At 37.9% G+C, this 24,828-nt stretch overlaps 1 protein-coding gene across 2 annotated transcripts in view; it reads left to right on the top strand.

The window, feature by feature from the left end:
* The window catches only part of MNAT1 (MNAT1 component of CDK activating kinase), a 213,467-nt gene that overhangs the window by 180,748 nt on the left and 7,891 nt on the right, over window positions 1-24,828 (top strand). The window contains exon 8 of one of the 2 annotated variants that reach the window (XM_036309146.1): window positions 22,582-22,669. The exons of the other annotated variant lie outside the window; for it this stretch is intronic. Within the exon in view, the coding sequence (XP_036165039.1) occupies window positions 22,582-22,663 (82 nt within the window). The 3' untranslated portion in view covers window positions 22,664-22,669. Of the gene's footprint in view, window positions 1-22,581; window positions 22,670-24,828 lie in introns of those variants that run through there. 2 annotated transcript variants of the gene reach the window in all.

The raw sequence follows: 24,828 nt of genomic DNA on the forward strand, positions 1-24,828 counted from the left end.
AGAAGTTTCGTTCTATTTCTAGTCGAGGGTTTTTATTATGAAAAGGTGTTGGATTTTGCCAAATGCTTTCTTTGTCAGTTGAGCTGATCATGTGTTCCCCTTCCTTTATTCCATTAATGTGGTGTATTACATTGATTAATTTTCTAATGTTGAACCACCCTTATATTCTTAGGGTAAATTCTACTTGGTAACAGTATATAATCCTTTTAATATGCTGTTGAATTTGATTTGCTAGTGTTTTGTTGAGAACTTTTATATCTTTAATGATAAGAAATATTGGTCTGTAATTTTCTTTTTTTGTGAACCTTTATTTAGTTTTGATATTGGTAATACTGGTCTTACAGAATAAGCTAGGAAGTGTTTCCTGCTCCCCCCTTTTATTTTTTCTTTCTTTCTTTTTTTTTTTTTATTATTACTAGTTAAGGTATTACAAATGTGTCCTCATCCCCCCCATTAACCCCCAACCTCCCCCCCACACACACACACTCATGCTCCCATCCCCCTGTTGTCCATGTCCATTGGTTTGGCTTATATACATGTATACAGGTCCTTCGGTTGATCTCTTCCCCTTACCCCCGCCCTCCCCTACTTTCCTTCTGGGGATTGATAGCCTGATCGCTGTTTCTCAGTCTTTGGGTCCGTCTCTTTTCATCAGTCTATGTTGTTCTCTATAATCCACAAATGAGTGAGATCATGTGGTATTTATCTTTCTCTGACTGGCTTATTTCACTTAGCATAATGCTCTCCAGTTCCATCCATGCTGTTGCAAAAGGCAAGAGTTCCTTTTTTTTTTACCGCAGCATAGTATTCCATTGTGTATATGTACCACAGTTTTCTAATCCACTCATCTGCTGATGGGCACTTAGGCTGTTTCCAAATCTTAGCTATGGTGAATTGTGCTGCTATGAACATAGGGGTGCATATATCCTTTCTGATTGGCGTTTCTGGTTTCTTGGGATATATTCCTAGTAGTGGGATCACTGGGTCAAATGGGAGTTCCATTTTTAGTCTTCTGAGGTAGCTCCATACTGTTCTCCACAGTGGCTGCACCAGTCTGCATTCCCACCAGCAGTGCAGAAGGGTTCCTTTTTCTCCACATCCTCTCCAACACTTGTTGTTTGTTGATTTGTTGATGATAGCCATTCTGACAGGTGTGAGATGATAACGCATTGTCGTTTTGATTTGCATCTCTCGTATAATTAGTGACTTTGAGCAGGTTTTCATATGTCTTTCGGCCTTCTGTATGTCCTCTTTCGAAAAGTGTCTATCTAGGTCCGTTGCCCATATTTTTATTGGATTGTTTATCTTCCTTTTGTTAAGTTTCATGAGATCCCTGTAAATGTTGGAAATTTAACCCTTATCGGTGGTATCATTGGCAAATATGTTCTCCCATGTAGTGGGTCTTCTTGTTGTTTTGTTGATGGTTTCCTTTGCTGTGCAAAAGCTTTTTATTTTGATGTAGTCCCATTTGTTTATTTTCGCTTTAGTTTCCATTGCCCTAGGAGCATTATCAGAGAAGAAATTTCTTCGGCATATGTTTGCGATTTCGCTGCCTGTGGATTCCTCTAGTGTTTTTATGGTTTCCCGTCTTATGTTTAAGTCTTTTATCCATTTTGAGTTTATTTTTGTGTATGGTGTGAGTTGGTGATCTAGTTTCATCCTTTTGCATGTATCTGTCCAATTTTCCCAACACCATTTATTGAAAAGACTGTCTTGACTCCATTGTATGCTCTTGCCTCCTTTGTTGAATATTAATTGGGCATAGTGGTTTGGGTCGATTTCTGGGGTCTCTATTCTATTCCATTGATCTATATGTCTGTTCTTGTGCCAGTACCAAGCTATTTTAAGAACAGTGGCTTTGTAATACAGCTTGATATCTGGTATTGAGATCCCACCTACTTTGTTCTTTCTCAGGATTGCTGCAGCTATTCGGGGTCTTTTTTTATTCCAGATGAATTTTTGGAACGTTTGTTCTAGATTTGTGAAATATACCGTTGGTAATTTAATGGGGATTGCATTGAATCTATAAATTGCTTTGGGTAGTATGGACATTTTGATGATGTTGATTCTACCAATCCATGAACATGGTATATTCTTCCATCTGTTTATGTCTTCCTCTATCTCTTTTTTCAGTGTCCTGTAGTTTTCAGCATATAAGTCTTTTACCTCCTTAGTTAAGTTTATTCCTAGGTATTTTAATTTTTTTGGTGCAATGGTAAATGGGATTGCTTCTGTAGTTTCACTTTCTGTAAGTTCACTATTGGTGTAAAGAAATGCCATGGATTTCTTAGCATTAATTTTGTATCCTGCTACATTGCCTAATTCATTTATTAAGTCTAATAATTTTTTGATGGAGTCTTTAGGGTTCTGTATGTACAGTATCATGTCATCTGCAAATAAGGACAGTTTTACTTCTTCTTTTCCAATCTGGATGCCTTTTATTTCTTCTTCGTGTCTGATAGCAACGGCTAGTACTTCCAGTACTATGTTGAACAGGGGTGGTGAGAGGGGGCATCCCTGTCTTGTTCCTGTTTTTAGGGGGAATGGTTTTAGTTTTTGCCCATTGATTATGATGTTGGCTGTGGGTTTGTCATATATGGCTTTTATTATGTTGAGGTATGATCCCTCAATTCCTATCTTGCTGAGAGTTTTTATCAAGAAAGGGTGTTGGATTTTGTCAAATGCTTTCTCCGCATCAATTGATATGACTATGTGGTTTTTTTCTCTCAATTTGTTTATGTGATGTATCACATTTATTGATTTGCGGATATTGTACCATCCTTGCATCCCTGGGATAAATCCTACTTGGTCATGGAGTATGATCTTTTTGATGTACTGCTGGATCCGATTTGCTAAGATTTTGTTGAGGATTTTGGCATCTATGTTCATGAGGGATATTGGCCTATAATTCTCTTTCATTGTATTGTCTTTATCTGGTTTTGGGATTAGGGTGATGTTGGCTTCATAGAATGAGCTGGGAAGTGTTCCTTCCTCTTGGATCTTTTGACATAGTCTGAGGAGGATAGGTTTTAGGTCTTCCTTGAAGGTTTGGTAAAACTCCCCTGTGAAGCCATCTGGCCCCGGGCTTTTGTTTGCTGGAAGCTTTTTGATTACTGCTTCGATTTCCTCCATAGTTATTGGCCTATTGAGATTTTTAGATTCTTCCTGGTTAAGTTTTGGAAGGTTCTGTTTTTCTAGGAATATGTCCATTTCCTCCAGGTTGTCTAGTGTGTTGGAGTAGAGTTGTTCATAGTATTTTCTAACAATCCTTTGTATTTCTATGGGGTCTGTTGCTATTTCTCCTCTTTCATTTCTGATTTTGTTGATTTGGGTCCTCTCTCTTTGTTTCTTGGTGAGCCTGGCTAGAGGTGTATCAATCTTGTTTATCCTTTCAAAGAACCAGCTCTTGGTTTTGTTGATCTTTTGTATTGTTTTTTTGGTCTCTATGTCGTTTATCTCCGCTCTGATCTTTGTTATTTCCTTCCTTCTGCTTACAGTGGGCTTTTTTTGTTGCTCTCTTTCTAACTCTTCGAGTTGTAGAGTTAGGTCATTTATTCTCATTGTTTCTTGTTTCTTGCAGTAGGCTTGTAGAGCTATGAACTTCCCTCTCAAGACTGCTTTTGCTGTGTCCCATAGGTTTTGGATTGTTGTGTTTTCATTGTCATTTGTTGCCATGATGTTTTTTATTTCTTCTTGTACTCACTGGTAACCCAGTCATTGTTTAATAGCATGCTATTTAGTCTCCATGTGTTTGATTTTTTTGGATTGTTTTTGTTGTAGTTGATTTCCAGTTTTATGCCTTTGTGGTCTGAGAAGATGCTTGATATAATTTCAGTTTTTGTGAATTTGAAGAGACTTTGTCTGTGACCCAATATATGGTCTATCTTTGAAGATGACAAATGTGCACCTGAGGAGAATGTATATTCTGTGGCTTTGGGGTGAAATGTTCTGAAGATGTCAATTAATTCCATCTGATCTAGTGAGTCATTTAGGATTGATGTTTCTTTGCTGAGTTTCTGTTTAGAGGATTTGTCCAGTGGAGATAATGGGGTGTTAAGGTCCCCTACTATGATTGTATTGCTGTCAATCTCTCCCTTGATCTCCTCCAGAAGATTTCTTATGTATTTGGGTGCTCCTATATTGGGTGCATATATATTTACCAGAGTTATTTCTTCTTGTTCGACTGCTCCCTTTAGTATTATGAAGTGGCCTTCTTGATCTCTTTTTATGTCCTTCACTTTGAGATCTAATTTGTCAGATATAAGTATTGCTACCCTGGCTTTTTTTTCACTTCCATTGGCCTGAAAAACCTTTTTCCATCCCTTCGCCATCAGTCTGTGTGCGTCTTTTTTTCTGAGGTGGGTTTCCTGTAGACAGCAGATATATGGGTCATGTTTTCTTATCCACTCATTTACCCTATGCCTTTTGACTGGGGAATTTAATCCATTTACATTTAAAGTTATTATTGATAGAAACTTGTTAGTCGCCATTTTTGTTCTTTACCGCTGCGTTCCTTCTTTGTTTCCTGTTTTTTCTATTTACAGCAGACCCTTTAGCATTTCTTGCATTGCTGGTTTGGTTGTAATAAACTCCCGTAGACCGTTTTTGTCTGTGAAGCTCCTGATTTGACCCTTAATTTTGATTGATAGCCTTGCTGGGTACAGTATTCTTGGATTCAGACCCTTCCTTTGCATGACTTTGTATATTTCATTCCATTCCCTTCTTGCCTGATGTGTTTCTGTTGAGAAATCGGTCGCTAGTCTGATGGGGGATCCTTTGTAGGTAACTTTCTGTCTCTCTCTGGCTGCTTTTAAGATTCTTGCTTTGTCGTTGGTGTTTGCCAATGTAATTATTATGTGCCTTGGTGTCGGTCTTTTCGGGTTCATTTTGTTTGGGACTCTGTGAGCTTCTTGGATTTGTGTGAGTTTTTTCCTCCCTATATCAGGGAAATTTTCTGTTACTATTTTTTCAAACAGGTTTTCTATTCCTTGCTCAGTTTCCTCTCCTTCTGGCACCCTATTATTCGGATGTTGTTTTGTTTAGCATTGTCCCATAGTTCTCTTAGGCTCTCCTCCTGCTTTTTAATTTTTTTTTCTAGAAGCTGTTCTGTTTGGGTATTTTTTTCTACCTTGTCTAGCTCGCTCATGCGGTCCTCTGCTTCTTCTAGTCTACTGTTGATGCTTTCTATTGAGTTCTTTATGGCAGTGAATTCATTTTTCATTTCTTCTTGGTTTCTCTTCATTTCCTCTTGGTTCTTCTTCATTTCCTCTTGGTTCCTACACATATTGTTGAATTGGTCTTCCATTCTTTTCATCCATCTTATGACCATTTCTCTGAATTCTTTCTCTGACAGGTTGCTTGCCTCCATTGCCTCCATTTCATTTACTTCCTTTTCTGATGATGCCTGTTTTTCTTTCATATTTGGGTTGTTTCTTTGTTTCACCATGATTTCTCTTCTCAAGGTGTTTGGTTATGTAGTTCTCTCTCTGCTGCGCTGATTCAAAGGCACAAAATACAACACAACAAGGCACAACGTACAAGGCACCAAACTAAATGCATTCACGATATTAATAACCCCAAATAAAGGTGACCCCCCCGAGCGAAGAGAATTAGGGGATAAAGAAGAAAAAAGAGAAAAAGATTAAAGAGAAAAATAAAAAACAAAAAGGAGTACCGAAATGAGATTGGGAAAAGGGAGAGAAGAAAAAAACAAACAGACAAAAAAAAAAAAAAAAAGTAAGAGAATGAAATAGAGGTGGGGAAGAGGCTATTTGTATGGGGAGAAAACTCCAAGAGAACCGCAACCAATCTCAATGAACTCCAGCAGCAGATCCCTGGAGACTAATGCAAACTACAAACAACCACCAATATCAAGCGAGGCAAGGGAAAACAGAAGCACAAAAATAACCAGATAAAGAAAAAGTAAGCAAAACAGAACAATGAAAATGAAAAACTAAACAATTTCCCACACAAGCATAAAAAACCCCAATATACTCAAAATCAAGCAAACACTAGCAAAACGACAGAGAGAGAGAAAAAAATTAGATAGTGAAGAAAGATAAGAGAGTGGTGTATATGGATTTAGAGCGAGGGATTGGAAATTAGATATATAAGTAGGGTGAAATTTAGACAGTGGGTAGAAAGAAGGAATAGGTAAAATCCAAAGCAGGAATAGGGTAAGAGAAACAGGACAACAAAAGGGGAAAAGTGAGGAAGAGAGTTTTGGCTTAAGGGTAAATGTGAGATAGAGAGAAATGATGCTAAAGGAACGATGAAAATAGAGTGTAGAACACTAATCCCAAAATAAAATAAAGAAAAATAAAAAAATTAAAAAAAATGACACTTGAAAAAATGGTAAAAGGATAGCAATAATACTGGTTAAAAAAATGTAGTAATTAAAAAGGTAAAATCAGGTGATGAAAAAAATAAAAAATAAAAAAATAATAAAATAGTTTCTTAATGAAATGGTGAAAAAAGAATTAAAAAATATATATATATAAAAATATTCGGAAGTGAAGGTGCTTCAGATCTTCCACTCTTCTTTTTGGCACGCCTTAGTCCGGCCAGGCATTCAGGGGAGTGTTGAACTTCCCTGCGATACACTGTCCCTCCGTGCAGTAAACCACAGACTTGATTTTAAGGCAGGTTGTATTTGTTTACCAGACTGCCTTTATTTGTGATCACAGAAGAGACCGTTCGTGGCTCTGCCTCTGGGTGGCAGTGTGTCTGGATTGACCTCCGAGGCTATAAGTCCTCTCTATCAGTAGGGTTTTTTGTTTTTTTCTCTATGGTATTTGGAACTGATTTGGGAAAGACCACTGCCCAGAGCTGGTTCTTTGTTACTGCCCGCTGTTTCCCAGGCTCCCCAAAAAGAACTTTCCCCTACAGGCTCTGCGAATGACCCCAACTGGGGAATCCCATGCACTGGGTTTAATAATCAAATGCACGGATCTAAGGGGAACTGTAACAAGAGCCTGATATGTTGTGCGAATTCGCAAGCCTCCACCTTCCAGGTCTGCGCACAGTCTCCGCGCGCAGTCTCCGCGTGCCCACTCGCCCCTGGCACCAAGCAGCCAGCAGATTGGCAAAGTCCAAGGCTGCTTTTTTACATCCAGTCCAGCTATGGGCTTATTTTTAGCGTTCCCTTCTGCCAGCAGCCCTGTGGGGCCCCTTCCCCACTCGCGGGTCACGCTGGTCCCAACGGCTGCAGACTCTGTGGGGCGCAGATTTTGCCCTGCGCGCGCGAGCTCGGTCCTCCCTCCAACCCGAACTGCAAACCGAACCTTTAGGGGATGTCTAACCTTTCCGTGAGAAGAAGCAGTGCTCGTCTGAGTTCACGCAGTCACGCTGCTTGCGATCCCTTGTTTCCAGGTTAGTAGCTGGTCTCTGGATGCCGGCAACAACCACCCAAGATGGCGCACCATGAGAGGTTTCAGCCGCAGTCTCCAACCGTCCTTTTTTTCCTGGGGGTTCTCGGTCTTTCCTAGCTGCAGACAGTCTCTCAGCTGAAAATCCTCTGCCTATTCGGGCTGTATGTTACCCGTTTCAGCTGCTCACTCTTATCTGCTCCAGGACAAGGCACAGGACAAGTCCGTTTATACCGCCGCCATTTTCCCTCCCCTTATTTTTTCAAAGAGTGTGAAAAGGATTAATACAAATTCTTTAAATGTTTAGTGGACTTCACCAATGAAGCAACTTGGTTCTGGACTTTTATTTTCTGAAAAGTTTTTGATTACTGATACAATATCTTAGTTTTTATAGGTCTGTTGAGATTTTCTGTTTCTACTTGAATCAGTTCAGATAAATTGTGTGTTTCTAGGAATTGTCCATATCATCTAGGTATCTACTTTGTTGGCATATAATTATTTATAGATAGTTTTTAGATTTCGGCATCTTTTGTCTTTTTCTTCATCAATCTAGCTAAAGGTTGTCAATTTTGCTAATCTTTTCAAACTACCAAGTTTTTTTTAATTGATTTTTTTATTCCTTTTTGTTCTCTATTTCATTTATGTTCTTTCTAATCATTATTTCCTTCTTTTTGCTAGTTTTCCATTTAGTTTGCTCTTCTTTTTCTAATTCCTTAATGTATAACATTAAGTTATTGATTTGAGGTCTTCTTAATGTAAGCATTAAGTGCTATAAACTTTTCTCTTAGCTCCACCTTCTCTGTATCGCATGTTTTGTGTGTTGTATTTTCATTTTCATTCATCACTAAGTATTTTCTAATTTCCTCTTTGATATCTTCTTTGACCCATGGCTTGTTTAACTGTATTTGTTTAATTTCCACATATTCATGAATTTTCAACTTTCCTTTTTTTTTTTTTTTCATTTCAGGTTTCATTTCATTGTGGTCAGAGAGGATGCTTTGTATGATTTCAGTCTTAAGACTTGTTTTGTGGCCTACCATATGTTCTGTCCAAGAGAGTGTTCCATGTACATTTTTAAAAAACTGTATATTCTCTCCCCAGCATTTCCTCCCTGGCTTTAGGTTGTCTATTATATCTCTCAACCGTATCTTTTTCCCCAGATAGTGATGAGTGTCTTGTGCCATTTCTTCAGGTAGCCTCCAGACAAGATAGAACAGAGAAGCACAATAATTTGCTTGTAATATCTGCTCTGTTTCCTCTGGAGCCAGGGGTCCTGGTCCAGCACAGGGATGATGGGCTGCTGAGCTGGGGAGGGTATGGGCAAGGGCAAGTAACAATTCCACAAAAGTATGCTACCATTTTTAAGTAGCTTTTTTTCTTTATTCAGCCTTCCCTTGGTTGCTATAAACCTTTAACTGTTTTTTCAGAGTTTGACAAAGTTGTTTCTGACCGACAGTTTTTACTTATTTCCAATGTTTCTGTGGAGGGATGGAAGTTTGGAGCTGCCTTCTCTACCATTTTCCTAATGTTCTGGTCCCTCATTCATATCTGTAATTCATTTTTGTCTTCTTGACCACCATATGTAATCACTTTCCAGTCTTACTCATGTTTCTATTACCCTCTCCTGGTAAGTGGAGGTGACATTACCTTGGCCATATTTAACTTCTCTGAGCCATGACTTGCTCTTTAGAAATTGAGGTTAATCTTCTTTCCTCCCCTCTTTCCTCCTTCAGTGGGTTTTTATGAGAACCAAATAAGAATAGAAACATGAGAAGTATTTGTATACAGTTGATCTGATTATATAATCTGTTGACCTGCACCTTATCAATGGCTTATTTTCTTTTGTCATTGAAATATGACTCATCAAAACCATGGAGTAGAAGTAAGTTAAACTGCAAGCTCTGAACCTATTCTCTGTTCTACATATTTTGTCAGCAAATTATGGTTACAGCAGAACATGCATATTTTTGCATCACTACAGACTAAAATGCTTGCCCTTGAGCAAAGAAAGAAAGGAAGCACACTAGGGGAAAACTCACATTGTCAAATTCCTTTCACTCTTTTGTAATCAAATCTGAGTTTAAACATTGCCAATTACCTACAGCATTAAAGCATCAATTGATTAAAATGCTGTACCTCAGTTTTCTGTGTTTTAGAGATCATTCTTAATCTTCCGTTTTCTTTATGCTATGCTATTTTTAAAGCATTAAATATGAGATCTTTAGTTTCTTGTTTATATGTAGTATCTAAAATGTTTGCCCAAATTAGCCAAAATAAGTTTGCAAATATATTCATTTATACTAGCATAAAAGCTGATTTCCTCCTAATGCCTTAAAAATTATAAAATTCCATAAGAATTATAAAACTACAAATTGTCCAAGTTCTGATAAGCCAGGCACTTCAATTTTAGTTTCTAGAACTAATAATTTTCTATGAGAAATTATCTCTAGTTTCTTTGCTAGTAATGAGAACCATTTTATTGTCTTAACTATTCATAGGAAAATAAATAATGAGAATTCAAGGAGTTTTCATGCAAACATAACTATTAAGGAGTGTTAAGTCTTTGTTCACTGTGAGGAAATAAATGTTTAGGAAATTCTTATTGTAAATATGACTTTAACAGTTTTCCAAAGCCAATAAAATAACTGTTTGACCACCTAATGAAAAATTCAGTCAGTGCAATTAAGCAGCGAATATAAAGACATTAATCAGAATTTCAAAGTTCCTAAGAACCACTTACTATCATCATGTGGGCCCAAGTGTTTTTCACTCATCAAGTCTCAGCAATGCTTTCTTGTGCAAGGTAAACTTCTTTAGGTGTAAGCAAAATTATAGCCTCCTATTGTGTTCAGAAATCTTTTCTAGAGACATAGGTAGCATTTCCTTTTTAAAAAATTCATCTTCTGAGTCATGGAAAAAACTTCTTATTTAAGAGAGAAGCCAGGTACAGTACCTTGGCCTCTATCCAGAACTCGTTGCCAGGAAAAAGATGGAGTCTCCATATGGAGGAATTCTAACATTATGTGTATTCTTTTTTTTAATTTGGAATAAACTTGAATACAAAATGGATTTCTTATAAGAAACACTTTATGCCGAAACCGGTTTGGCTCATTGGATAGAGGGTCGGCCTGCGGACTGAAAGGTCCCAGGTTCGATTCTGGTCAAGGGCATGTACCTGGGTTGCGGGCACATCCCCAGTGGGAGATGTGCAGGAGGCGGCTGATCGATGTTTCTCTCTCATCGATGTTTCTAACTCTCTATCTCTCTCCCTTCCTCTCTGTAAAAAATCAATAAAATATATTTAAAAAAAAAAAAAAGAAACACTTTATAATATGTGCCCAGACCTGAGGCTGAATAAATCTTTTGTCATTCTTCTCTGTAACCACAAGACAAGAAGGGCATAAGCCATTGGGATACTTCGTAAAATTCCTTTATAAGCACATACTTTATTTTTTATGAATCAAGATCACATGAGTAATTTTAGTACTTTAATTATATTGTGCTAATACACTGAGTGGCCAGATTATTATGACCACCTGACGTTTGTAGGCAAATTAGCTATAATTTAGTGCTGAAGTTGCTAGAGGGCCAGACCATTATAAATAGGGAAGCAGGTTGTTTATGACAGTAGAAGTGATTTTTTTCTGAAGATATGGGTAAACAATGCAATTTAACAGCCTTTGAACGTGGGATATATATATATATATATATATATATATATATATACATACATACACACACACACACACACACACACACACACACACCCATATATATATACACGGAGTGGCCAGATTATTATGACCACCCCATCAGTACTTCGTTGGGCCACCTTTTGCCTTCAATACTGCAGTGATTCTTCTTGGCATTAACTCCACGAGATGTTGAAAGGTGATGTGAGGAATCTGACACCATGCCTGATGAATAGCACTGTCCAGTTCTGTAAGATGTGATGGTTGTGGAACCAGCTGCCTGATGGCTCTTTTAACTTTGTCCCACAAATGCTCAATTGGATTGAAATCTGGTGATTGTGGGGGCCATCTAAGCAAGGTAAAGTCTCCCTCATGTTCTTGAAACCACTCCTGCACAATACGAGCACCGTAGCATGGTGCATTATCTTGTTGGAAGAAGCCATCTCCATTGGGATACGCCATCAACATGACAGGATGAACTTGATCAGCAGCGATACTTAGGTATGTTGTGCTATTCAGACGTTTCACATGAATTAAAGGGCCCAAATCATGCCAGGAAAACATGCCCCAAACCATAACACTGCCCCCATCAGCTTGAAGGGTTGTACTCATGCATGGGGGGGGGGGGGTGTGCAAGCTTTCATGCTGTTTCCGCCAAATTCTCACTCTATCTGCATGATGCAACTGGAAACGTGATTCATCGGACCACATGACATTTTTCCAATGCTCGACTGTCCAGTCCTTGTGTTCCTGTGTGAATTGGAGACGTTTTATCTTGGTAACTGCAGACAGTAAAGGTGTTCGAACAGGCCTTCAGCTTCCATATCCCATATGATGCAGTGTACGGCTAATTTGCCTACAAACGTCAGGTGGTCATAATAATCTGGCCACTCACGTTCAAATATATCCCACGTTCAAAGGCTGTTAAATCGCGTTGTTTACCCATATCTTCAGAAAAAAATTACTTCTACTGTCATGGTAAAAAACCTGCTTCCCTATTTATAATGGTCTGGCCCTGTAGCAACTTCAGCGTGAAATTATAGCTAATTTGCCTACAAACGTCAGGTGGTCATAATAATCTGGCCAATCAGTGTATATGGCACTTACATACAAAGAGTAATTGGAAATATTTTGTAACTATATGAATTGTTATGTGGTTTCTGCTGAGTACAGCCTGAGAAAATAATACAAGTGAGTGTATTTGGCGCCACTCAGCAATCATTTTGCACAAATCCAAGGTTGGTTTATCTCTCTTTTCCCACAATGGGTTTCTCAAATCTTCTACATTCCCTCTTTCAGACTCAGCAGCTAACCTACTAACCCACTGTACAAAGAAAATATAAGTATGAATGTATTCCCTCACAAGTCAGCCCCAACTATAAACTTGTCTGTTTGTACACATTGTTAGATCCTCTGTCCATCCTTACACGCAGAAGGGTTATGCTTTACTTAAAGCTACTCCTGCCATCTGTCTTGTGTGGTCTATTTTGACCTTCAACTCAGGGATGTTACACCATCAAGTTGGTCTCCACCTCTTTTTCAAATCTTCTCTGTTAGAGAAGAGGGAGTAGTCAGGATTTAACACCATATCTGTTTGATTCTAAAGCTATATTATAATAGTTTTCAAACTTATAAAAGAAACAGACTATTTAAAAAATATATCTTTCTAGGACCCCAAAAGATGAAAGCATAACTACTCTGATACAGTGGGTGATAGGTCTAGGTTGTCCCCCTTCCTTTCTGCCCTTATAATGCCCTAAAGGCATTTACTTAGAACTGAGAAAGGCAATTTAAAAGGTAAAGTGATTTATATTAAATCCCAAGCATGTATTTATTTGTTTTAAACTCATATTTCCAGCTGGATCCTGAAAATTTCTATTTTTCTACCTGTGTGTCAGACAAGTACCTCTATTCCTTCTTTGTGAAAACTTTTCTAACTACTGTATATTCTGTTGTGGTGAAACTTCCTAATCCAGTCAGTCTTCTATGTCCCAGACTTGGGAGTTGTTAAACGACTTATTTTCTTGCTTCTATCTTACATATAATTAGACTGTTAAGATCCTTAGGGTCATAACCCCTAGAGGCACTCATAATCATTTTCTTTGCCTCTCTTTCACCCTCTCTTTCTCCAGTCTATCTTTCATACAAAGATTTATAAAATTCAGGTCAGATTACATTACTCATCCATTAACATTTTTCATGAGTACCCATTATTTATTTTAAAAAATATTCAAGGCATACAGAGGGCCCTTCAAATTTGACACTCAGAATATACCATGTTCTCTCAGGCCTCCAGACATTTTGTGCTTTTCCCCTTTTTGGATATACTCTTTGCTCTTTATGTATCTGAAAATTATTGTTCTCCCTTCATATACCAACTTATGAACTATGTTTTCTGCCAGCACTCTCCTGTCTTCTCACAGTGTCCAGTTTTCTTATACTTAAAAATTGTTTATTTTCATGTCTTCTTTTACACTTGACTTTGAGCTCCTTAGGAACAGGGACTGTCTTCTCATTTAGCACCTAGCAAAGTACTGGTATACTAGTATAGTAAGTGTTTCAGATGTGTTAATTGAATAAATGGATTCTTTCCAAGAAGATAAAATTTTTTAACCTGTCTGGATGTCAGCTGCTTTATCTGTTTATGAGGCGGTGGGATAAGATTATTTTTTTCTTATTAAAGAAGTCCCTCTAACATTTCTTGTAGTACTGGTTTGGTGGTGATGAACCCTGTTAGCTTTTTCTTGTTTGGGGAGCTCTTTGTTTTTCCTTCAGTTTTAAATGATAGGCTTGCTAAAGTAATCTTGGTAGGACCTTGCTTTTCATCACTTTGAATATTTCGTGCCAGTTCCTTCTGGCCTGAAAAGTTTCTGTTGAGAAATTAGCTGACAATCTTATGGGAAGCTCCCCTGTAGGTAATTGTCTTTCTCTTGCTGCTTTTAAGACTCACTTTTTGTCTTTAACCTTTGCCATTTTAATTATGATGTGTCTTGGTGTGAGCCTGGGATAAGATAATCTACACTAATAAAAGAGAAACATGGTAATTGGCGTACGACCGCTACCCTTTTCATTGGCTAATCAGCGAGATATGCAAATTAACTGTCAGCCAAGATGGCGGCCGGCAGCCAGGCAGCTTGAAACTAACGTGAGGCTTGCTTGCCTCAGTGACGGAGGATCGTTGGAGGAAACCAACGTTCCCCGCCTGTGGCTGCAGGCCTCTGAGCAGGCAGTTTAAGAAACATTGTAACAAATACCGCCGGACTTCAGCCAGCAGATTTGCAACATTGTAAGCAAAGGCCAGAAACCTACTTTCAGCCCTGCGGGAGGCCTAAGAGCTGGAGCCAAGCCTCAAGGTAAAGCTGGCCCAGAATAAAAAAAAAAAGAAAAAAAGGAGTGGTTGGGAACTTCAGTCACTCCCAGCCTGAAAACAGCCCTCAGCCCCTCACCCAGACTGGCCAGGCACCCCAGTGGGGACCCCCACCCTGATCCAGGACACCCTTCAGGGCAAACCAGCTGGCCCCACCCATGCACCAGGCCTCTACCCTATATAGTAAAAGGGTAATATGCCTCCCGGCACCGGGGGCAGCACCCAAACCCCCTGATCGCCCTGCAGCTCTGTGTGTGACAGGGGGTGGGGCCCCAACCCCCTGAGCAGCCCTGCTCTGTGCCTGATAGGGGGGAGCTCCCCAAACCCCCCCCCAACCCCCATGGGCCCTGCTCTGTGTGTGACAGGGTAGAGCCATAACCTCCCCATCGGCCCTGCCCTGAGTGTGAGAGTGGCGGCGCCCCAACCCCCTGATCGGCCCTGCTCTGTGGGTGATAGAGGGCAGTGCCCCAACCCCCTGATGGGCCCTGCTCTGTGTGTGACGGGGGCAGCGCCCCAACCCCCTGATGGGCCCTGCTCTGTGTGTGACGGAGGGTGGCGCCGCAACCTCCCCATCGACCCTGCCTTGAGTGTGACAGGGGGCGGTGCCCCAACCCCCCAATCGGCCCTATCCTGAACGTGACTGAGGGTGGCATCACAACCTCCCAATCTGCCCTGCTCTGTGCATGATGGGGCAGCGCCCCAACTCCCCAATCGGCCCTGCTCTGAGCCCGACCAGGGGCTGCACCTAGGGATTGGGCCTGCCCTCTGCCACCCGGGAGCAGGCCTAAGCCAGCAGGTCGTTATCTCCCGAGGGGTCCCAGACTGCGAGAGGGCACAGGCCGGTCTGAGGGACCCCCCCTTCCCCCGAGTGCACAAATTTTTGTGCACCCGGCCTCTAGTTTCATTATAATGTCCTCACTCAGTTTTAGGATTCTGAATTACTTCCATTATTATACTGTGTATACAGTCTTTACCTACTGTTCTTCTCATTTACTTTATAAAACATTTAAAATTTATTTTCAGTAAACACCTGTAGGATTAATCTGAAGTGTATCTTTAAGGATGTGATTTATCTCCTTGGTATTTATTTTATATCATTTCAAACAAATCCTATTTTTATTCTATGAAACATTAGTTTTTACAAATGGAGGCCAATTAGGAACAAAATATATCAAAGTAATCTTAGTTTGGATTTTTTTTTTTTTAATTTTGTTAACTCACTGTGGCAGATTCACCCCAAGCATGATATATAAATAAGAACTCTATGTATCAGGCTGGTATTGCCCAGTGGTTGAGCGTTGACCCATGAACCAGCAAATCACGGTTCGATTTTATTTATTGGCTTATTTTAATTATTTTGGAAATAATTTTTCTACTATAAGATGGAATTCAAGGAAATAGTAGGTTTTTTCTTTCCTTTGTCCTTTAAAAGTGATGAAATAAGAAACATAGGTTTAAATTAAACATTTAAAAAAATTGAATTAAACTTTTAAAACTTTTGACTTTCAAAAATAAGTCATATGTAAATGATTAGAATGTGTTTTTAATTAAAATATTATACCAGCATATGCAGAGTCATAATGCATTGCCAGAAAATGTAGTTGGGAAGCAAAGAGAATACTGAAAATGCTGCTATAATTTTTTAAGTAAGAGGAAAATATTTTCTTTACATATGAAGTTTTTGGTTCAGATGGTATGTAACCAACTAACTGACTAATCTATTAAAGCATTCTGTTCCAGAAAAGCTACATTTTTTTTTAATAAAATTGATTGCATTAGCACATTACTTAATGATAATGGGCATAGATTTTCTTTCCCCCAAAGTGATGCTGTGGTTTGCTCTTGGAAGAGAGTGCAAGTTTTCTGTGGGCTTAAGTATTAAAAATGCTTTTTAAAAACTTGAAATTGTTATGCATTAAACCAGAACTCTTGGAGCTTTTTCATATTTTATTGCTTATGGTCACTCGTCCCCTGAGTAGATATTTTATGAACTTGTTTCTACTTGCAGGAAAATAGAATTTTCCATAATTAAGAGAAAACATCAGTTATTTTATCCACTTGACTTTGTCTTTGCTTGTTATTGTTTGCTTTAGAGATTTATATAAGTTATTGACATGATTCAGATTCCAATGTGTGAAATAGAGCTTTTGAGAAAGTGCTTTGAATGGAAAAATAAATATCTTACAAAATATCTAGCTTTGGGTGTGCCCAGTTCTGTTTGAATTTCTTGTTTTTCTTTGCATTCACGGCTATATTCCATTTAGTATGTCTTTTTGAGTATAAAATTGGTTAACACACAGAGTTCAGCTTATGAGATAGGATAAAATCTCAAAGCAAATTTTAAATATATCTATTAAAAATGCTAATATTTATAATTTAAATAAAGTTACACCCCATATCTCTGTCATTTTTATAGGCATCTTCTAATTTCCAGGAAACTTTCCCATTTTCTTCAGTGACTGATGTACAACTTGTGTTCCCTTCAATCCTCTGCCAAGCTTAATAGTTTGTGGTGGTAATTCTTCATATCCTCTGTGTTTTTATTTGCCATCTATTATCCTGGCCATTCCGAATTTTTATTTACTTTTAAAATTCTATACTCCCTGCTTCAAGTTAGGATGATTTATTATTTTTTTAATGTGATGGCTATTAGTGAATAGATATTTATCTTGCTATCAAGAAACTTATCTAACAGGAAATGTATAACATTTTGTCATGGTACTTACAAGAGAGGTAAAGTACTGTGCAAATTCAGAGGAGGAAAGAAATAATTCTGCTTGGACAATCCAGAGGAGGTGGCATCTAAATTATTGTTAAATATTTCAAACAGAGGAATACAGAGAGTAGAATATAAAAACTATAATTCTGCCACTCAGAATTAACAAATATTATTTTCAAAAGTCAAAAGGTCACATCTCTCTTCCTCTGAATAAAACGAAGTATAGAATGCTTAACCTTAGATTTCCTCCTTCCATTTTTCTTGTTTTTGTTACCAGTGTATGGTGATGGTGGTGGTTTTGGCTCATCTTTGTTCCTTGTGTTCTGTTTTTCCCATTGGGGTTTAATTTTCCTTCTTGCTGGAATACCTCCTTTAATGGTTCTTTCATATTTTCTGTCTTTTAGTTCTGCTAAATTCTTTGTGTTTTTTCTCACATCTTCCAACTCACTAATTTCAACTGCTTAACATGTCCATTGAGATTTTTATTCCCAGAATTGCTGTTTGATTTTTTAAATTGTCTTTTTATATTGTCTTTTTCCTTGCCTTTTGGCACCTATTTCTTTCTGCATAATTTTTGACTCCCTAAAACTGAACTACAGTCCTTCGGTATCCCCAAGGGATAGTTCTATGATTTCTTTTCTACTCATACTCCTAGACTTTCTTGTGACTATCCCTAGGCAAGTGAGCAAAATTTCCTACAAGTTGTTTTACAGATGGGACAGCATTTTGTAGATCTAGGTTAATATGCAGGGGCCAAGCCCAGTTCCTACTTCTGACAGGACTGAGACCCATCTCATGTCCCTCATATGGGTGTTGAATCACTGGTACCCAGTACCTTTTCTGAACTTTAGCGTCTGCTCATGCTCTGATTTTGAGTTCCCATATAATTTCTGGCACCTGAAAGTTTTCTTGCTTTTAAGGTTAGTTGTTTATTTTATTGTTTTTGTTTGTTGTAATATATATAATACATAATACACACACACATAGCACATTTTGTGTTGCATAGAGGGAAGCTTCTCATGATTCCATTTATTTATTGATTTATTTATTTATTTATTTATTTATTTTCCTTATTGATTTTAGAGAGAGAGGAAGGGAGAGGGATAGAGAGGTAGAAACATCAATGAAAGAGAAACATCATCGATTGGCTTCCTCCTGCATGCCCCCCACTGGGGATTGAGCCAGCAACCCGGGCATGTGCCATGACTGGGAATCGAACAGGGACCTCTTGGTTTATGGGTCAGTGCTCAACCACTGAGTCATACCAGCTGGGTTCATGTATCTGTTTAAAGTTGAGGGGTTGATATTTGAACTAAGGCTTTGGAAGGTAGGCAATGGTGAGGGCATTCCAAGATCATGAAACACCATAAGCAAAGTTATGGAATGTAGTTATAATGTTTTCATAAGAAATAACTGAAAACCTGATGATTGACTTTGGCTTAAGTTTAGTGTACATGGAAACAACTAATGGGAAATATGTTTAGAATCAAGTATAGTAGGCCTTGAATGGTAGGCTAAGGAATTTGGACTTTATTCTATATACTGCAGGGAGCCAATGTATTTGTGTGAGAGTGATGCAGTGCTTTGCCCTAAGATTAATTTAGTAACTATGAATAGGTTGGAATAGAAAAAATATACTGTACATAGGGGGATCAGTTAAGAGACAGTTAACAGTAATCTAAGAAAGGGGTTATAAAGAGCTGAAATAGACAACAATAGTGGCAAAGAAGATGACGTGAATTAGATATCTGTAGAGAGAGAGTGTGATGTATGTTTCTCATTGGTGTGCAGGAGAAAGAGGATTCCAAGATGACCCTAAGAGTACATTGAAACTATTAAGAGAAACTAAGAGGTATACAGAGAGGGTAGGTTTGTAAAGGAAGATGAGTTGAGTTATGAAAATAATAACTTTGCAGTACCATTGGGACACCCAAGCAGATAAAAATGCTGGGCTATAACTAAGATGGGCAAAGGGACAAAAGATAGAATTGTAGGGTTTAGTAGAACAGAGGTGATAAATGAAGCCATACATTTCAGAGATAGAGTCAAGAGTAGGAGAAGAGGAGGTAAACCAAAAGGAAAACTAGTAATTAGGAAGCAGGTGGAAAAAGAGAAATTTGGAAAATCATTTGTCAAGGGTAGAAGTGTGGGCCAGATTATAGGCATTGTTATAGAAGCCAGAGGCTAAGAGCATTTCACAGCTGTTGGCTGTCTCCAGATTTTTAGAGAAGTCGAGGAGGGTGAGTACAGAAAAATGGCCATTTAATGGTGATGGGAATCAAAATACTGGTTATGAAGAATAAGAGGAAGGATAGTCAGTGAGAGAGGAAATAATGTAGCATTTTAACTTTTGAAATAAAATATTCTAGTCTATGGGCCCAGCTGGCATGGCTCAGTAGTTGAGCATACACCTATGAACCAGGAGGTCACGGTTTGATTCTCGATCAGGTTATATGCCCAGGTTGCGGGCTTGATCCCCAGTGTGGGGCATGCAGGAGACAGCCAGTCAATAATCCTCTCTCATCATTGATGTTTCTATCTCTTTCTCCCTCTCCCTTCCTCTCTGAAATCAATAAAAATGTTTTTTTAAAAGAAAACATATACTAAGCTGTGCATAGGATTGTGAAATATAGATCTGTACATATATGCTTGTGTATATATAAATGTGTTATATATGTAAGTGTGTAAAATTTTTCCCTTTTGTTTTTTAATAAGTAGGTATTGGTGTACTTGGGTTGCTCTGTTACCCTATGGTAAAAGATTAACAAGCAGGTCTACTCCTTATATTTTGTCTAATTTAAAAAAACAACACAGAAACAATCTCTACTTAGATCTTCATATTTGGGGTACAGTAAAAGGCAGAAGAGAGAGGGCAACATTATTATTGTTGGAATAGATGTAAGAATAGATAGGAAAGTCACAGAGTTGGGAAAGGAGAGGTACATACTAATTACCAGAAGGTAAAATATTTTGGAAATTTGGGCTATGAAAAGCCTATTCATCATGAAAGCATATTTTGTATAATAGTATCAAAGAGAATACATAAGGTGGACAGGGACACTACACTTTATAGAATGTCTGTTCTATAAATGTCTGTTCTATAGAATGTCTGTTCTATGCCAGATGCTTTACATATCTTTTCTCGTTTAATCTTCTAAAAAATACTATGAGGTATTGTTGTCTTACTTTTACAGATAAGGAAACTGAGGCTTGAAAAATAAAAAGCACTGTCCAAATCATAATGTTAATAAATTGTTCAAGGAGGGATTCAAAGTCAAATGTATCCATTTCCAAAATCTTTGTCTTTTCTACTAAACTATGTCTTTTTAAAAAATATATATTTTATTGATTTTTTACAGAGAGGGAGGGAGAAGGATAGAGAGTTAGAAACACCAATGAGAGAGAAACATCGATCAGCTGCCTCCTGCACACTCCCTACTGGGTGTGTGCCCTCAACCAAGGTGTACATGCCCTTGACCGGAATCAAACCTGGGACCCTTCAGTCCACAGGCCGACACACTATCCACTGAGCCAAACCAGTTAGGGCTAAACCATGATATCTTTATGTATTTATGTAGTACAGGGAAAGATGGGAAGTGATGCGGGACAGAAAACTGAGGTTGTTTATTTTAATTTAGAGAGTTTGCCATCAATAGAAAACCACACCAATGAGAAGAGTTTTCCTTTTGCAAACTTTGGAGAGTGCTTGACTACCATTGAACAAGGAACAAAATTGAATTTGTTTTCTCCATATGGAATCTTAGTAGCTATAAGTAGTAATATTAGCTAAAATAAGGTCGGCTAAGAATGGTTCAAACAGTATTTTCATGCCAATATTGACTGGATTAATGACAGCTGCAGTTGTGACTATTCTCTGTGTACTACTTGACTATTTAGTCAGGGGAACTGACGTCTTTTCCCTTAGATTGCCAAATTAAAAAAAAAATGACAACAGCTACTACAATAGCTGTTTGTGTTAATGAATCCAAATTATACCTATTTTTTGGTCAGATTGGCAAAATACATTTTTTTGTTGTGCTGTAGAATCTTTGGCCCTTTACTTATTTATTTTTTATTTAATTTAATTAATTAATTTATTTATTTATTTTAATTCTTCATTAGTTAAGGTATTACAAATGTGTCCTCATCCCCCCCCCATTGAACCCCATCCTTCCCCACCCCACCCCCCCACACTCATGCTCTCATCCCCCTGTTGTCCATGTCCATTGGTTTGGCTTATATGCATGCATACAAGTCCTTTGGTTGATCTCTTCTCCTTGCCCCTTCCCTCCCCTACTTTCCCTCTGGGGATTAATAGTCTGATCGCTGTTTCTCTGTCTTTAGATCTGTCCCTGTTCATCGGTCTATGTTGTTCTCTATATTCCACAAATGAGTGAAATCATGAGGTATTTATCTTGTAGAATTTTAGTAATTGATTTATGTGTGCCATGAAATGAAAAAGGTTAAAAATTGCTGTCATAAGGAGTCTCTCTATAATCAACTGCTTTTTTCCAGTCCACGATGCAGCCAAATACTTAGCTTATTTAAATGATCAGGTTGCTAACAATAACTTTTCAATGGCTCTCCATTGCCCTGTGAATAAATTTCACAGTTCTTAAACATTCCTATAATGACTTTAAACAAAATTGAATTTATTGGGGTGACATTGGTTGTATAGGCCTTCTTTTGGATTCTATCTGCCTACATCTCTAGCTTCATCCTTAGCTGGAGACACCTTTTTGTATGTCTCAGTATGTGCGATGGCTTCTTGCTGCTTCATATGTGCTCTTCTGCTGGATCTCTGCTCTATTCCTCTGGCTCTTCCTCATCTTTTGGGTCTAAACATACCTGTCATTTTCTTAGGGAGACCTTTTCTAAACTTGCTCATGTTGGCTTCCCTTTTTATCCAAACCCATAGAGCCCTGATTTTCTCATTATATTAATTATTTAACATCTTTTTTTTCCCTTGCTGAATTATAAGGTCCATGAAAGCATGGAAAACAAGGTCCATGGAATCTTTGCTCTGTTTTATTCTCAGGGTTGCTTCAGTACCTGGCACATATTAGGTACTCAGTAATTTTATTTTTATTATTTGACGAATGAATGAGCTGCATACATATGAATTCCTGCATTTTCCCTGTCCCACCCTTAGGGAAAAATTACTCGTCCTGCCTTTATAAAGATGTGATGAAATTTTTGGCACACATCTGTTAGCATGGACTTTTACCTCATAGTAAAAAATTAAATTAGACAAACCAGAATTGGACACTAGATTTTTAAAGGAAGTTTAAAAAATTTAGAAACTAGGATATTTATTTTTATAATATCTATTTTATTTCCACCACAGAAGTGGCACTTGTCCCTCACTGGGATATATAATATCTACATATCTACATATGGTTATTTTTATATGACTCTAATGTGATTTATTTTTAGATTTTTCATGAAACTTTGCCTTCTCTCTCCCCTCGTTATTATCTTCAATAAATTCATAGGAATGAGGATCATAATGTTTTAAGAATCAGTAAGTAAAAACATTATACCATTTTTCTGTTTACTCTCATCTAAGTATATAAGAACAATACTGAAATTAGCCAAATGTAATTGTTGCTGAGATAAACATCTGATTTTGAGAAGTATATTTAAGATTTATAAAAAATCTTTTGGCCCTGACTGTTTGGCTCAGTGGATAGAGCGTCGGCCTGTGGACTGAAAGGTCCCAGGTTCGATTCCGGTCAAGGGCATGTACCTTGGTTGCGGGCACATCCCCAGGAGGAGGTGTGCAGGAGGCAGCTGATCGATGTTTCTCTCTCATTGATGTTTCTAACTCTCTATCCCTCTCCCTTCCTCTCTGTAAAAAATCAATAAAATATATTTTTAAAAAAATCTTTTGATTTTGTTTTCATGGCTCTATTCAGATATATCTCACCACACCTGATTCTTGAGATATTCCTTTATTTGTCTGTATTAAATTGATGAAATCTGTTCTTAGAGGTCTGTCCATTGAGATATCCAGAACTACCAACTGCCAGTTGTTCATAGAATATATTACAATTCTATCTTCTATGTGTTTGATAGTTCACACTCAAGTCAAGGAAGTATTCCTTTTGCTGTATAGTTTCATTAACTTTCAGTAATAGCTACCTCTCCTAAAATACCTAGTGGATTCTTTGATAGCAATAAATCTCACAGTTTATTTACTTCAGTTATAGTTCATAAAGACTTATGTGAGCATCCTGTGGCTTTTAATTTCCATATCTGAGCTTTGGTGTTCTGATGGTCTGAATGTCTGAAATAATTGGTCACTTGATTACCAAGTATAGTAGTATAAATCTGAAACAGCTTTAATAATTAGTTTATTCAAGTTGTGTTCTCACTTGATAACTAGATAATAAAGCCAAGAGAAACATTATGACTGTTTGTGGAAGTTTGTTCTATTTTTGCTTGTAATTCATGAAGCCATATGTTTTTATCACCAAACAGCCCTCAGAATTATGGACATTTCTGACATGTACTGCTTTCCCCATTTGTCTTAGAATATATGATGATCAGTTTCCCTCTGTAGATAGTTCATTATTCTGACCTCATGATTAAATTAGGATACCTGAGCACTAACCTCGGTTTTCAGAATATTCCTTCTCTTTAGCGGTAATTGAGCACACTATTGCTCTGATTGTTTTTAAATCTCATTGAGATAGACTCCAGGTTGTTAATGTAAATCTTTTATAGCTTTGGCTGAATTTCTTACAAGAGCTCTTGATCTTGACAGCTGAGATCAGATGGCTGATCTCTCTTAATGGTACTTATATTTAAATTTTGTAGGCTAGGAGGCAGAACTACTTGGAACTGGTCTGTTTAATGCATGATGGCTTTAAATGCAAACTTTAAAAAATGGGCCACCTTGTAAAAATAAAATCTTAGTCTCTAGAGTTCACTCCCTTTCTTAGTTTAAACCAGTCCAAGTTTTTAACTATGTTGTTGTTTTTTTTCTTTTAATTCTCCATAGGGCCTGGTAATTTGAGGTAGAGGGAACTAATATGAACTTCACATTTTCATTTCAATTTGAATTCCAAGATTCTTTGATTCTCTGGAGCCAAAGTTTGTTAAGGGTTTTCATGGGGAGCTTATGACTGGAGGGGAAGAGTACTGCCTCTTGGTCTGGAGTGACGACCCTGCCCTCTGCCCTCGCACAGAACTCAGAGCATTGTTGAACAGCACTAAAATGAGCTGAGTCCAAGACTTCAGCCAGATGGTCAATATAGGGCTTTTACAGGAAGGGAAATGGTAAAAGAGTAATCTCAGAGGAACTCTCTTATGTTAAAGAACAGAGAAAATGAAGTCTTTCTGAAGCTAAGTGTAAATTATACCACCTTCTTTGGGAGCAAAAGCTGCTAAATGTAACAGAAGAAAATGACAGTGTAGGAAATCAAAGTTCAGGAACAAACTTCAATGTGGTTTTCTAAAGCTTACTCCCCTCTAAGGATCCATTGCCTCCTTTCCTCCCCCTTCTCCGAAGTTTGTTTGAAAGGGATTTTGATGGGTAATGGCAAAGGAAGGCAACTTTAGACTGAGTGTAAGTTAGGGCATAAGATGCCCTTTGTACAGGAATTATCTTAGACATGCTTTTGAAAACATACTTTTTTAAAGCCTTATTAAGAAAATAATCAAAGGTATGATTTTTAA

Source organism: Myotis myotis, unplaced genomic scaffold (genome assembly GCF_014108235.1).
Source record: "Myotis myotis isolate mMyoMyo1 unplaced genomic scaffold, mMyoMyo1.p scaffold_m19_p_1, whole genome shotgun sequence".
Lineage (NCBI taxonomy): Eukaryota > Metazoa > Chordata > Mammalia > Chiroptera > Vespertilionidae > Myotis > Myotis myotis.